Genomic DNA, 14883 nt, shown 5'->3' with positions numbered 1-14883 from the left:
TTAAATTGTTGCATTATAGTTGTACAACCCTCTGTTATTTTAATGTAGGAAAAGCTACTGAATTTAGGATTAACAGATTAAGAGGTGAGGACTGGTTCTTCCTGGAGTGGGTGCATGACCTTGGATAAGTAACTTTATTTCTCTGAGGCTTAGTTTCCTCATCTACAAAACAAGGAGATTGAGTAATCACTGAGATTATTATTTTTTTTTTCCCCTAGCTTTAACACTCTCTAATTCCAAGATGTAGCCTAATGAGGATCTCTCTCTCTCTCTTTTTTTTCTTTGGCCCCAGTGTGCCCCTCCCTGGTGCTGGGAAGGTCTAGGGTGTGTGGATCCTAGTTCCCCTCCAGGTTCTACAAAGCAGGGCCTGGCCAGGATCCTTTGGCTGTGACTCTCCTGGGTAACATGAACCACTTACTTGTCCACAAAGAACCCTTGTACTGCTACAATTCCCAAAACAAAAAAAAAAGTTTTTTTTCATAGAAAAAAAATGACCAACAATGACAATTACGTGCCCTGTTAACAACAGAGAGGGTCTAGTGTGAATAATATCACCGGGAAATATTTATAAATAAATATAGTGCTTCCAGTGGCAATGTACAATAGTTTGCCTCACGATTAGGGGTATATATAATGCCATTATGTAAAATCCTGCTTAAATTCATTGGCATACTTTTATTTGTTGCCTTCCTCGATACCACTTTTTAAAACTTCTTTTTGGTGCTGTGGATTGAACCCAGGACCTCTTGCATGCTGGGCAAGAATTCTACCACTGAGCAATACAGCCAGCACTTTTAATTAAATTTATTTACTTACAGTCCTTGGGATTGAACCCAGGGCTTAAATTTTGAGACAGGATCTGGGCTAAATTGTCCAGACTGGCCTCCAATTTGGGATTCTCTTGCCTCAGCCTCTCTAGTCTTTAGGATTATAGGTATGTACCCGGGGCCCTTGATACATCTTTAGAAGCACTGGTCTAAGTGTATATCATTAAAATAGCACTTTGTCTAACATTGTCTCACTTGATCCTTCACCGAAGTCCAGAGAGTTAAGAGTTAAGGCATTATTCACCCCCATTTTTCCTTCCGGAGACAGGGCTCAGAGAGTGTGGAGAGTTGGAGGAGACTGAAAAGTTGGAATAAGTTTCAGATTGCCAGGCCTGTTCTCACCAGTACTTAAAACTCCTGATTCAGAGCCCAGCCTTGCTGGCTGGGGCAGTTTCAAGAGCCTTTTCACTAAGCCTTCCTCTACATCCAGCAGGTGGTGTGTCTAATCCTTGTTTTGGAGATGGCCAACATTCCAGGCTGTTAAGTCTGGGGCAGGTGGATCACAGCCAGTCAGAAGCCAAATCTGCCCCGGGGCCCACCTGATGTGTATAAGCACTAAGGGGTCTTGTTAGACTCTAGATTTCTGGGTCCAATCCCAGGCCACACCTAATTTCTAAGGATACTTTGGGATCTGAATTCAAGGATATCACCCTAAGTGGCCAGTCTAGTCTCACTTATCACAGCAGTAATTACTGTCCTCATACTGAACAAGCATTTGTTTGTCACTTAATGTTTATTTTCTTTCCCCACTTTAGAATGTAAATTCCAAGAGGATATGGGCTTGTTAGCCTTGTTTATTGACAAACCCGTTTCCTAGAACTCTGCAGGCCCCCACAGTAGGACAGTAAATATTTATTGAATTGAATGTACACTGAAATTTGAAACCGCTGTCACACATCGCGCCTTCATTTTACAGTGGGGAAATTGAGGCCCACGGAGATGGAAGTGACAGTAGAGTTGCGGAGTTGGTAGGGGTCAAGGCCAGGATAAAATTCATATCTCTGGAGCATTGGTTCAACTCTACTCAAAGCAATTCTTTAGAAAACACAAAAACCTTTTGAAAGAAAAGACATTTCCTGCCTATAAATACTCGGTTCCGGGGGCCTGACCAGGTGGGGGGGCATTGGTAACTCATGCCTACTTCATAGACACCCGCTGCCCTGAAAGGTTAAGGGCTGGTCTTCCAGGCCCGGAGTCGAACCCCTCTCGGGACACAGTCGTGGCCCGTCCCGGCTGGGAGGAGCAGAGCCAGCGGAGGTGAGGGCGGCTCGCCCAAGGTCACCCGGGCGGGGCCTGAAGGGGACCAGGTCTGCAGGGCACCGGACAGGGGACGACGTTGGCGTTTCTTCAGGTCTTGATGGGGTCCCCTCTTCTGCATGTTCGAAGTCAGGACTGATATCAAAGGGTCCTTACCGCGGATCCAGCATTCAAACTAAAGAGCACGAGCAGGCCGGGCCAGCCGCGTGGCGCGTCCCCATGTGCTCCACCTGCAGCAGCTCTCCAGCTCTGGCCCTTTAAGACATCTCCCCCTCTTCACCCCCCCTTCTCTCCAGTCCCTCTCGCCACCCCGCCCCCTCCCGAATTGCATCAGGCACGTGCTCGCCCCCGTCAGGTCTGGGCACCCCCACCCCCAGCCCGGGCGGTGCTCGGAGGAATCGGAGGCGAGGGGCGGGGAGAGGGGGCGGGGCCACGGGGCCGTGCGCGCGCGCTCCCGCCGCCCGTCGCCAAGGGCCGGCCCGGCGGGCGCGCCCCCGCTGCGCCGTCCCCTCCCCTCGCTCTCCGCGTCGCGAGGCGCGCGCCCGCCCGCCGCCTGCCGCGGATCGCGTGGTCTGCTCCGCTCACCGCGCCTCTCCCCCGTCCGTCCATATTGCTGCAGCCCCCGAGCCGGGAAGCCCGGGCCGCCCCGGGGGCGGGGGGGAGGGAGGGACGGAACTAGAGGCCTGCCAGGCTCGGGGTGGGGGCGCCCTGCGAGGAACGGGCGGGGGGGGACGCGCGCCGAGGAGGCCTGGACCGCAGAGTGGGGGGCCTTCCTCCCCCCCCCGCCCCGCCACTGGGCCTCGGATCTACGGCGGCTGCATCCGACCGGGAAGGGAGCCGCGCCTAGCGTGAATCCCGATTCTCCTCCGTGGGGACTGGTGCCCGGCGCCCGGGAGGAAGGCGTCGCGGGCGCTCTGCGAGCCAAGTTCGAGGCGGGGGAGGCAACCTCGGGCGCGCCCGGCTTCTCCGGGGGGGCGGGCGCGCAGATGGCCACTCAGGTGGAGCCGCTGCTGCCGGGGGGCGCCCCGCTCTTGCAGGCCGAAGAGCACGGGGGGCTGGTGAGGAAGAAGCCGCCGCCGGCGCCCGAAGGCAAGGGCGAGCCCGGGGCAAACGACGTCGGAGGGGGGGAGCCGGACGGCGGCGCCCGGAGACCTCGGCCGCCCTGCGCCAAGCCACACAAGGAGGCCGCCGGGCCGCCGGAGCGCGAGAGCCCGCGGCCACCGCAGCTGCCCGGCGCTGAGGGCCCGGCCGTCAGCGACGGAGAGGAGGGCGGCGGCGAGCCGGGCGCTGGCGGAGGAGCTGTCGGAGCCGCGGGCGCCGGGCGCCGAGACTTCGTGGAAGCCCCCCCGCCCAAGGTGAACCCGTGGACTAAGAACGCGCTGCCGCCGGTCCTGGCCACCGTGAACGGACAGTCCCCTCCAGGTGGGTCTCCCAGTTGGCGTCCGGGGGCCTCTTCCGGGGACTAGGCGTCCCCTCCCCCAGCGGCCTCCGGGACCCGGGGGGTCGGCCACTGATCGTGGTGACTCTGGTGTTTTTGAAATTGTCTCCTGGCTCGTTGGGGTCGCCGTGCTTCCCCCAGCGCACTCTGGGGACCCTGCCCTGCCGGAGGGCCAGGCCTCCGGGAAGCCACTGCCACCGCCTGGGCCGCAGCGGTTAATGGGCAACGGCGTGGTTCGGGCCTACCTCGCCAGGAGAGGGTGGGCGCTGGCCTGGGTAGGGAGAGCAAAGCCGGGGTCGGCTTAACCTTTCAGGAAGGCCCCTCTGCCACCGCGCCCCACGCTCCCGGTTTTGGTAGCCTTGCGAGCGTCCCCATGTTGTAAATGTTTAATGAGCATATGTCATGGGCAGCCCAGCGCCGGCGAGGAGTTGCCGCCGACCGCACGGATTCGGGGTTTTAAAGTTATCAAGTTTTGTCCTCGGGAGGTGATAGGCGGCTGGGTCCCCAATTTGGATACGCGTTGGGGGTCAGTTAAGGGAAGAGGGGAGAAAAGGAAACCCAGCGTGTCATTGAATTCGGTGGTTTCCGTCCCTGATCCTGGCGTCTTCCGCCTTGAGAGGGAGACCGACGGCGAGTGTGCGGGGGGGAGCCGGTTAAGGGGCTGGCGGAAAATGTGAGGCGGGTGAGGGGCGTGCGGCGACTCGAGGGGCGTGTGCGGCGGGGGAGGGAGTGGCCGGCTGGGCGGGCGGGTGACAGTTGGGCGCCATGCGCCGCGCCGGCGGCCGGCGGGCTGCTCGCGGCCGCTGGGCCTCGGCGTTCGGTGCGGGTCGCGGCGGTCGGGGCGCACGGCGGCGGCGGCCGGGTGTGCGTGTTCGCGGTGTGAGTGCGCCCCCTTCGCGGCATTCCTCCGCTGCCGGGAAGACGTGGTGCCTCCCCGCGCGGGGAGCTGCATGTGACTGCCGACCGGCGCCTCCCGAGCCCTCCTCCCCCTGCGTTTTTTGGTCGGTTTGGACCCGTCCCTTTCGGGGGAGGAGAGGGTGTAGGAAATCCCAGCAGAGCCGTGTCAGCATGGGGAGGGAGGCGGTGCAGAATATGGAGTCTGCTCTTGGCCTCCCTTTGCGGAGAACAGATCGGCGGCCAGTTTGGGGGGCGCGCCCTCGGTCCTCCCCTTGCCGGTGCTTTGGGGCACCGTGGGTCTCGGTTCTTCGGTTTTTGTCCTTTTGAAATGGGCCAGTATTAAAACTGGCTGGGTTAGAATGATGGCCTCTGCCAGTAGCCCGAGTGCTTTTCCAGAACTCCTCCCTTACTTCAGTCGCTGTTGAGGCTGACTTGTTTGAACCGTCAGAATGGGTAAAATTGTAGGGGGAGCCTAATGCCTTCGTATTTTAGAGAGGAGACTCACTCCCTGTCCCAGGGAAACCAGACCAGTCAATCATGAAAACAGCGTGTTACCTTTTTATTCCTTTTTCTTTTTTTTTTTTTTTTTAACACCCCCGCCCCCTCCGCCAAAGGTTGCTTCATTTAGAGGAGGATTTGGGTTTTACCAGCAGTACCTCAAATCGTGTTTTTTTCCTTTTGCCTCCCTTCCTTTCCCTTCCAGAACCCTCTTTATGCAAAGAGCAGTGCTGGAACCTCCATTTTCTTTCACATCCCTCTTATACACCCACAGAGTAAGGGAAAACAACTTTAAGACATTCTTTATCCTGTCCCCCTCTTTAAACTCAGAGGTATAATCATCACCAGGAGAGAGCACTCAGAAGTTTAACTGGGGCTACTCATCCTGTCTGCTGCTACTTAACTAATGGTGAACCTGCCTTGTGGGTTTTAAATCAGCCATGACATCAGGTGGTATTGGGTGCCTGAGCTGGCATTTTGTGTAAGTCCAGCGGCCCTTGAGAGCTTGCATCACTGGGGTTATTGATCGTGGGAAGAAGACAGTTTGGCTGGCATCTCGCCTTTCCTTCTGAACGGATAAGCTGACTTGCTTTAACTGCCCAAAGCAAAGTTCTGAGTTGGATAAGATTTGCTCTGTTCTTGTTTTTCTGGAATCTTAAGGCAAGAGAGTGTCTCTCATTGTTTAGAATCTTTGGAGTAGTCTTTGACAGAGTAACTGAATTAATCCAGTAACTTCTCTGTTTAAGCCTGTCATTAGGACTCCGATGCTTTTTGAGAGAAAATTATGTGATTGGGTTCTGTTTGGTGAGATTAGGTGGTGGCCTTTTCTCTGCAGCCAAAATAGATGTCTAAGGCCCTTTCCTGCTCTGGTTTTATTTGCAGCCTGGACAAGTTTAATGTGACACCAGTGGAGTGACTGTGTGGTCTTGGGAATTTTTGTGTTCTGTGATACATATGTTTTTTGGGAGTCTACAGAAATGAATGCCTCATAAGCAAGCTAAAAGCTTTCCAAGGCTTGCTGCAAATGCCTATTTTTAGCCCTCCTTTTGGCTCAGATGTTGGTGTTTTAGTTCTTTAAGGGACACAAGCAGTAACTAGTAATAAAATGTTTTATGATCTCTCTCCTTTCTTGTGGGGTTCTCTATTCTGATTTAAGCTTCCAAGCCCTAGGTTTGTAGTTTTTTAAGTCTTGTGATTTGCTTTTTGGCTTTTTGGACTCCCTTCCTTCCACAGAGTATTTTTTTTTTTTCCGCCTTATTCTAACCATAACCCTTCTAAGGATGTCTAAGTTAAAAGAAGAAATGGTATATAGCAAAGGCGCTGGAGTCAACTCCCTGGGCTCAAATGCTAGCTCTGCCACTTGTTAGCTGTGTCTCACCTTTCCCATTCATGTAATAGAAATTAATTTATGATGTATTTGCCTTATGGGAACCATTGTGAACATTCCCTGTGATGATACATTTAAATTATTTAGCCCAATACCCAGCATAAGGTAGCTGTTGGGATGCCTGAGAGACTGGGACTTCCTGGGGCTTTTCTCTGAGTTTCATTTTTTTCTTCATCTGTAAAATGAGAGTGTTGGCGAATAGAAGCCTTTTTGTGTGTGTGTGGCATCAGTGCCCCTGAAATAAGTGGGTTCTCTCTCCTTAAAAATTGACTTTTGCTTTTCCACAGACATAGTATGGGTAATCTTAAGGGTTGGAGAAGCAAAGAATTGGCAATTTCTGCTTCAGAGTATAGTGAGTTTTTTTAAAAAAGAAGTGTTAACATTTTTATTTTTACTTTCGTGAAGACTATGGGGGGGAGGATACACATGTGTTCCAGGGATGTGGAGAAAGGCCAGCCTAATTGGACTGCATGTGCTGTGGCTGCTGCGCATGTAAGTGCAAACCTTCTACCCAGCAGGGGTAATCCGTGGGTTTGTTGTGTACGTACCTTTACCTTGGTGTAATAAGAATGCTTAACTAGTGCTGGAGTTGGGGACAGGGTCAGAGACTTAAGCATTTATTCCCTGGACATCATTTTGTGTATGTTTGTTTCCTTTGAAGTGCAGCTGATTTCACAAAATTAAAAAAAAGGTTATCCTGTTGATTCATGGTACCCTAGGGATCCTCCACCACACTGAGCTGGCCCAGATAAACTTGTACTGTCCTTTCACTTTTCTTTTCTAGGTATGGACCCTTCACTGGATTCCTCAGCTGTACTAATTGGCATTGTTATAGATCTGGGGCATCACTATAACCCCACAATGTCAGGGCTACTGCAGACCCTGGCTCCTCTTTTCCCAAGTACAGGAAGTAGCCTGGATAGAAGAAATTTCAAGTTCCTGCCCTAGAATCATATAGTCTGCACTTTGAGTCCTAACTCTCTTCTAACTTGGATGAATTATTCAGAGGAACCCTGTTGCCTCAGTCCTCACAATGAAAATAATGAGTATCTGAAGCCATTTCAGAGTATTGTGAGAATTAAAAGTGGTGTTTATAAATCCCTTAGTGGAGTACCAGGCACAGAACAAGCAACGATACTGCCTATTTAGTTATTGCTATGTTAACTTTTTTGTTAATAAATGATGAGCATTATTAGTGTCAATTCCAGTTTTGATCATGCTCCTGACCAGCATGGTGGATGCCAGCACATCCCATGATTTCTCTGCCTCTGTTTCTTCATCTGAAAAATGAGGGAATTGGTTTTGATATAAATGTCTTCAAGTTTTTTTTTGTTTGTTGTTTTTCTCTTTCTTTTTTTTTTTTGATCAAAGCCACACACACCCCACCACCACCCAAATGCCATTGTGATTAAGATTCCAAGGTCTTTGAGCACCTGAGAGAAACTTTTGGCTTCAGGAACCTAAGTTAATGGATTGCGGGTTCATAAGGAACAGCCAAACACTGTGTGCCTTAACAGTGTGATAATCAAAAGTACATAGTACCACATATGAAAGATTTCCCCCACCAAATAAAAGTTATACCCAGCTCTAATAGAACCATAGGTCTAACTGCCAGTTTATAGGGAAAATAGGGATAGAAGAACAAATTAATTGTGAGGTAGCAGTTATCCAGTTTCTAAATGTGAGAACTCTAGGAAAAATTATTTTTTCAATCATTAAATTGCATTTTTTAATATTTATATTTTAGTTGTAGTTGGACACAATACCTTTATTTCACTTACTTATTTTTACGTGGTGCTGATGACCAAACCCAGGGTCTCACGTGTGTGAGAGGAGCACTCTACTGCTGAGCCACAACCCCAGACCTAATTAAATTGCATTTTTAAAGCTGGGAATTGATATAGATGAAAGGGTTCAGTCATCAATCAATGCATTGTTGTGAATCCTGATTTGAAGAAATGGGACTATGAAAAGACATTGGTGACAATTTAGGAAATTTGACAATTTTAGATGATATTAAGTAGTATTTTATAGGAGCTGATAATGATGTGATCATTATTTCGTTTTTAACTTTGAGAGGTTATTTTGTTAATGCTTGCCCAATTCTTTGCACTTCTGTTTCAAAAAGAACTGCTAGTTTAGCCTTAGTAAGTGAGGCTTAAGCTACTCCTACCCCCCTTACTTTCTCCTTTCCCAGAGCACACAGTTAGGACATACTCTGCAGGGAGAAGATCACAGCCTTTACCTGGAGCCCTGGGCCACCTTGCCCTTCTCCTTCTAGGCATGGAGTTAGAATTTCACTGTGGCAGGGAAGGGAAGGTATTTCTGACTCTTTAAGGGAGGGGATAGTCATGAGCCCTCTTACCCTAAGGGGGGGGGAGGTGGCATTCTCTTTGCTGATCCACCCCTTTGCAATGAGACCTAAGTTGGAGTAAGCATCTTATTATTATTACTCAGCACCCATTCTGTTCTCCGGGAAGAGGAGCACGCCTTAAACCACAAAAATCTCTTTAAAATGGAGAGCTTGGCAGAAGGGAGTGCCCCTATTTGCAAAATCCAAGACAAGCTCAGAGGGGGTAATTAAGGTGTTGGGGGGAAGGGCTCTCAGTCCCACAGGTACCTTAGCCAGGCTTACTTCCATGGCTTGTCCAGAATGCGGTCAGGGTGTGACCAGAAGATATGACCTTACCTTGCCTGGGGTTCAAGAAAAGGAATGTCAGACAGATGAAAAACTTGAGAAACAGCACGGTTCTGTGAAGGGAGAAATTTATAGAATTCAAATCAGAGCATGTTCGGAGGACTTCTCTTTTTTTTTTTTTTAATTTTTTATTGTTGGTTGTTCAAAACATTACATAGTTCTTGATATATCATATTTCACACTTTGATTCAAGTGGGTTATGAACTCCCATTTTTAGGACTTCTGCTCTTATGCACTATGTAACCTTACATAGGTTGCCTAGTCTCTGTTTTCCTTACTCTCAGAATGGGGCTAATCTTTGATCAGAGGTCTTTCTGAGGATCAAGTTGATATTGAGTATGGGGTAGCACAGTTTATGAATTAAAATGTCCCATACAAATGTAATCCATTTGTATTCCACAAGATGCATTCCAAAGCCAATATGTAAATTGAGGTAATCACCTGTTCTGAGGGCTTATCTGGGCCTGTCCTAAATGGAGGTTGATAATCAAGAGTTAACTGAAATTTCATTATGGGCTATTTGTGAAGTGTGGATCTACTGATGGATTTTGTAAAGCTGGCCAGATAAAACTCTGATATATGTTGAGGGACTTCTCTGTCAAGTTTGAGATATTAATAAACTCAAACGACCTTGCATCAGAGGTCTTGTTTATAGAACTCTTGGTAATAATCCTCCAGTTGTATGTGATCACCTTACCCTTATATATTCATTCCAGGAATTTGAACAGCCATTCTTTTCTTCTTGCTTTAGAATGAAGTTGCAAGCTTCTCAGAGGATTGAAAGTTCCAGAGTAGCTAGGAGCCATCAGGATGGATGGTCTGCCTGGGCGCTCTGTATGGTTTTTGCTCTGCTTTTCTCACACAATAATTTATTTAGGCCTTGATAACCCCGAGACAAGTAATAGTGATATACTAATTACCATTTACTGAGCATTTCACCTGTTCTAGCGCAGCTTGTCTTGGCAGGTGCTCTTTTATACCCATTAAACACATGAGGAAAGTGGTTAAGCAACTCTGTCCTAGTTGCTCAGAGTAAGGACCTTGGGGTCATACTGCCACTGTTTCTTTGTTACTTCAATCTAATTTGCTAGTACATCCTTTTGACTCATACAAATTGGGTCCAACCTAAACATTTCTTACTGTCTTCTCTGTTGCCAGTCTGGACCACACATCATCACTCACCAGGAGAAATGTGGCAGCCTCTGGTCTCCTGTCACTCCTGCTCAAAATTTCTGCTGGCTTCTCATAGTAGAGTCTGGAGACGTTAGAGTATTCTCCAAGAATATACCTGAGTTGGTCCTCCCTTCCCCCACCCCCTCATCCTTCACTGTCTGCTCCTTACTTCACTCCTTTTCACCATCCTTTTCCTGAAACTTGTCCTGTGCTCTTCTGCTTCAGGCCTTTTGTTCTGGAGTGCTCTTCCCACAGATCACTGTAGTGGAGAGTCCTTCCCAGACCACCCTATATCGACTAACAAAAGGCCCAACCTTGGACTCCCTCTCCATTCCTCTTACCCTGCTTCATCTTTCTTAGTTCTTATCTCGAGTGGGTCAAGATAAATTTGATATTTGACCTCTACTGTATCCCTAGCACTTATAGCAATTCCTGGCCCAATGAGGTAGGCAGCTCAGGGGAATATTTAGTTAGTGAATAAATGGATGAATCTCATGCTTTTAGTGACATTCAGTGCTGTGTGTGAGTAAGAAGGTGAAAAGCATAGGGAAAGGAAAGGATGATATTGGAGGGGAGTACAGCAGGGACACTAAATTCAATCTAGGTCAGAGGAATCTCCTGGGGGGAAGCAATGGTTAGGCTTGAATGGGAAGGCTGAGTAGGAGTTACTGAGAAAAGCCCTGCTTGATCTGTTCATTATGGGTCAAGAAGAGAAAAGTCAGTGTGGTTCAGGGAACAGTTCCCTGTGGTGGTAGTGGACCTGACTGGAAGGTATGCAGTCAAGCCTTGTAGTGAATGCTGAAGTCTAGTCTTAGTTGGAAAGCCATGGGAGATTTTAAGTGCAAGAGTGGCATGGCCAAATGTTTTTTCTTTTGAAGCATAACTCCATCTGCAAGGCAGAACCTCTTAGGTTAAGACTAGATGGTTCGGGGTTTCTCTTCTGATCTTTTGGGGCAAAGTTCCCAGGTTATAAAAGGATGCAGACTCTTAAGTCATTACTAAAATGTAAATTAGCTGTCCCCTTTTAGGGGTGAGGAGTGGATGGGGTTGATGGGATATCTCTGACTTTCAAGAAGGCTGCATTATCTGGAATGCATCTCAGTTGCTTGAAGAAGCATCATTGTGGATGGACTGTCCTAGACGGAGCTCATGCTCGCATGCTTACTCCTGCTGCTGCTGGCTGGATAGAAGGAAGAGGTGATCCTGGAAGTGTAGTGGCTAGAGGCAGGCTTCTGGGTGGCAAATTGTCCCCTACCACCAGGGGCGGCCCCATGGTGGAGGACTTCCTGGGCCCACATGCCAGGCAATTGCTCACCAGCCGTTCTCTGCAGTTTGCCTCTGGACTTTTACAAGGACAGATAGCCATGTGCACAAGGTTTTCTTCCCATAAAAGCTACCTCTCTTTGGCTGCATCCAGCTCTGTTTACACCCATATTGAGGACAATGAGTTTGCATATGCCTCCAGATAGGCTGCTGGAATGAGATCCTGTAGTGGTGGGCTGGTTAGGCTTACACAGCTCAATTCCTAGCTGTCCCCATTGCTATACCCTCAGGGACTTGCTTTTCCTTTCCTTCCTTTGAGAGAGGTGGGAGTATTTAGAACTATAAGAGGCCACAGAGATCATTGAATGTAAAACTCTTCGTTTATAGGTTAGGGTACTTTGGGCCCAGAATGAAAATAGGAGTTGCTGAAGCTCACAGTCAATTCAAAGCAAGGCTGTGACTTAAAATCACATCTACTGCAGTTCAGTTTTCATTCCACCTCTGGAGGAAGAAGTAAAATGGAATCGTTGAGCATGGACTAACCTAGTGCCCTTGACAGGTTGCTAACTTTTGGGTGCATTAAGCGAGGCTATGTCTAGAGTTCCCACCAACCAGGATCACTGTTGAAGGTGAGGTAGGTAAAGATATAGAAGTGTTTGATGGGAGCCTGGCACATAGTAGAAGTGGTAATGGTAAGAGTGCTGTTTTTCTTTTTTTGAGGCTTTGAATTTGACCCAGTTCTTAGACTAGCCTTGCTCTGTTGTCCTGGGTCCTCTTGCCCTTGATCATTGCAGTTCGGATCTGAGCATGCAAAGGAAGGCAGCCCATGTCACATCTTAGAACCAGTTCTTCTGACCTTGGATCATAGTGGAGGGGAATTTAAGGACTCTGGGGGTCGTGATCCAGCAGTGAGCAGTCACAGTCGTGATGTTTGAGAATGCTCTAGTGGGAGAATATAACAGTGAAAGGTAAGCTCAGGTGCTTTGCACTAAAATTCTGCCACTACAACTTTGGAGTCTTTCTACAGCTTTGGGTTTGTTTGGGAGAACAGAGATCTCTGTTCTTTTGTATGAATATGAGAGAGACCAGTTGGTGTGGAGAGAATAGCCTTGTTTTGGAGCCCATTGTAGGAGTGGGGTTTGGGCATAGTGTGTGAGAGAGACTGCCTCCAGGGAATGTGGGAAGGAGATAGGAAATCCGCAACACAGATAGTGGCTCACTGAAACTCAGGCACCTATGAGGAAGGAATGGTTGAAGAACCAGGATTATGTGTACAGGGAATCAAAGCTTAGGGTAGGTGGGAAATGCCAGTTTTCTTGAGATATAACATCTGAGTAGGCCTACTTCATTATGAGTGTTAACCCTCTATGAGGGTTAGGTGGGAGTTATAGAGTGTTACTGGATTTTGGCTGTGGTGAAGTAATAACTTTCAACAGTGTCCCTAAATGATTCAGCCATCATAGATACTGAATTCCTTGAGTGGTCATATTTTAACCATTTGGATGGTGATTTGCCGTAGGGTCCTGCAGCTGTAAGTTGACAAAGTTCTCTTTACCTTTGTTCATTCGAAATTTTTGAGTATCTGTTAGGGGCCTGAGAATTCAGTGGTAAACAAGACACATTGCTGTTGGGGCAGTGGGATGGGGCTTTATATTCTGAAAGGGAGAAGTCACAAAGGGGCATTCCCCATTGACCTGCTCAGGCCCAGTGTAGCCTGACAAGTTTTGGCTAATTTACATTTAAGAACACTTTAAAATAATCATCTATTTTAAAAATCAGGGAAGTTATCTAGAAGCCTAGGGATTTACAAAACTATCCCACTGCAGTATATACTTCTAAATGGATGAAGGCAGGGTACTATAAATTATCAAAAATGCTATTATGGTTACAGAAAACTAGAAGATCTAGCCATACTGGCCCTCTCACAACTGCTGTTCAGTGGCACTTAAAGGGTCACTAGAGACTTGCCATCCGTGATCCAAACTTTCTTCCAGCACAAGACCTTTGGGCTTAGGACTTCATAAGTTTCATCATTCAAAGGAGAAACTACAGCATTCTGTCCAGCTCACAAACCAAGGAGGATCCTTATGAGTAAACAATGAGAAGACTTTAAGGCCTAAGGCAAGAATTGTGGTCCCAAGGGGGAAGACTGGATACCTTGAGTACAGTGGCCTTTAGGCTCTCCAGCAGTGGTAGAAAGCTCTCTCAGAACCTAGGAATTAGCTTGCCAAGGAAACTGAGCTGTATTAGGCGTCTTTATCTCCACTCCTCCCATCTGTGCAATGGGTATAGCATCATTAATCTAAGTCCCTAAGGCCCTTTCCATCTGCAATGTCCTGTAGGTGTGGGAGGGTCTAAGGCAGATATTAGTTAGGGGTGGAAAGACCTTGGATAGAGGCTGTGGTCCTGCTGTTTGAGGAATGGAACAAAGGATCATTGGATCATTTAATTCTCTCTGGGGACAACGACCTTGGAAAGACTCTTCCAAAACAGCTCATGCTCCTGGCACAGTTTTTGGTCTGGGGGGAAAAAAAAAACACCCTAGACAGGGAATCTGGAGACTAATTCTCTATACCCTACTCTTTGGTTCACTGACTGGGACACTTTGGTCAACCTTCTGAATCTTTTGGACTTCCTTTCCATTTTCCTATAAATGAAGGTGGTGAGCTAGAAGACCCTTCAGGATTCTTTCCCACAAAAATTAAAACTGATAAATCACACCAGAGATGAAGATGCAGTTGTTGAGAGAGATTTCATCCAATAGGATTGGCTTCTTCCACGCAGATTGGACGAATTTGAGGAATTCAAATTCCCCCTGAGCTTGGTCAAGGCAGCAGGATTCTTTTCCTTACTCTTGGGGCATTCTGCCTTAGGCTTCTGAAAAATCTGGGGTAAGATAAGCTGTTGAAGAAGGTTATGAGTGCCTCAGCAGTGTGCAAATGCAAACAGTGGTGGCCTACCTCTTGAGAGCAATGTTAAGATTCTGACATCCTAGGGGTTGGGGTGTAGCTCAGTGGTAGAGCACTTGCCTAGCATGTACAAGGGCCTGAGTTTGATCCCCAACTCAGCCAAAAAAAAAAAAAAAATTAAATGAAGAATTTTTGGGGCTGGGGATGTGGCTCAAGCGGTAGCGCGCTCGCCTGGCATGCGTGCGGCCCAGGTTCGATCCTCAGCACCACATACAAACAAAGATGTGGTGTCCACCGATAACTTAAAAATAAATAAATAAATAAATAAATAAGATTCTGACATCCTGAACTTGGTTAGGCTGGGTGATGCTCAGACCTTTCCTTCTGGCCCTGAGGGTTAGGCTAGGTTGGGTAGAAGTCAGGGTCAAAGTGTCACCCAGCTCAGTTGAAGGGAAGTAGACCTATCTAAGGGGACTGTCTCAGTATTACAAGTGCTCCCAGGCTTTTCTAGAGAGCTACCACAGCTTGAGCTTGAC

The 14883-nt window shown here is 48.1% G+C and overlaps 1 protein-coding gene across 2 annotated transcripts in view; it reads left to right on the top strand.

The window, feature by feature from the left end:
• Nucleotides 1-2777: 2777 nt before the first annotated feature.
• Nucleotides 2778-14883, top strand: part of Larp1 (La ribonucleoprotein 1, translational regulator) — a 50362-nt gene continuing 38256 nt past the window's right edge. For both annotated transcript variants that reach the window (XM_046446385.2, XM_046446384.2), the window contains exon 1: nt 2778-3506. In XM_046446385.2, the coding sequence (XP_046302341.1) occupies nt 3071-3506 (436 nt within the window). In that variant the 5' untranslated portion in view covers nt 2778-3070. The remainder of the gene's footprint in view (nt 3507-14883) is intronic.

This window comes from Marmota monax, unplaced genomic scaffold, assembly GCF_021218885.2.
Source record: "Marmota monax isolate L192 unplaced genomic scaffold, Marmota_monax_Labrador192_F-V1.1 WCK01_AAM20220418_F8-fsc00188, whole genome shotgun sequence".
In the NCBI taxonomy this organism is placed as follows: domain Eukaryota; kingdom Metazoa; phylum Chordata; class Mammalia; order Rodentia; family Sciuridae; genus Marmota; species Marmota monax.
Note: the sequence above shows the minus strand (reverse complement) of the source record. Positions and strands in the feature narration are given on the sequence as shown.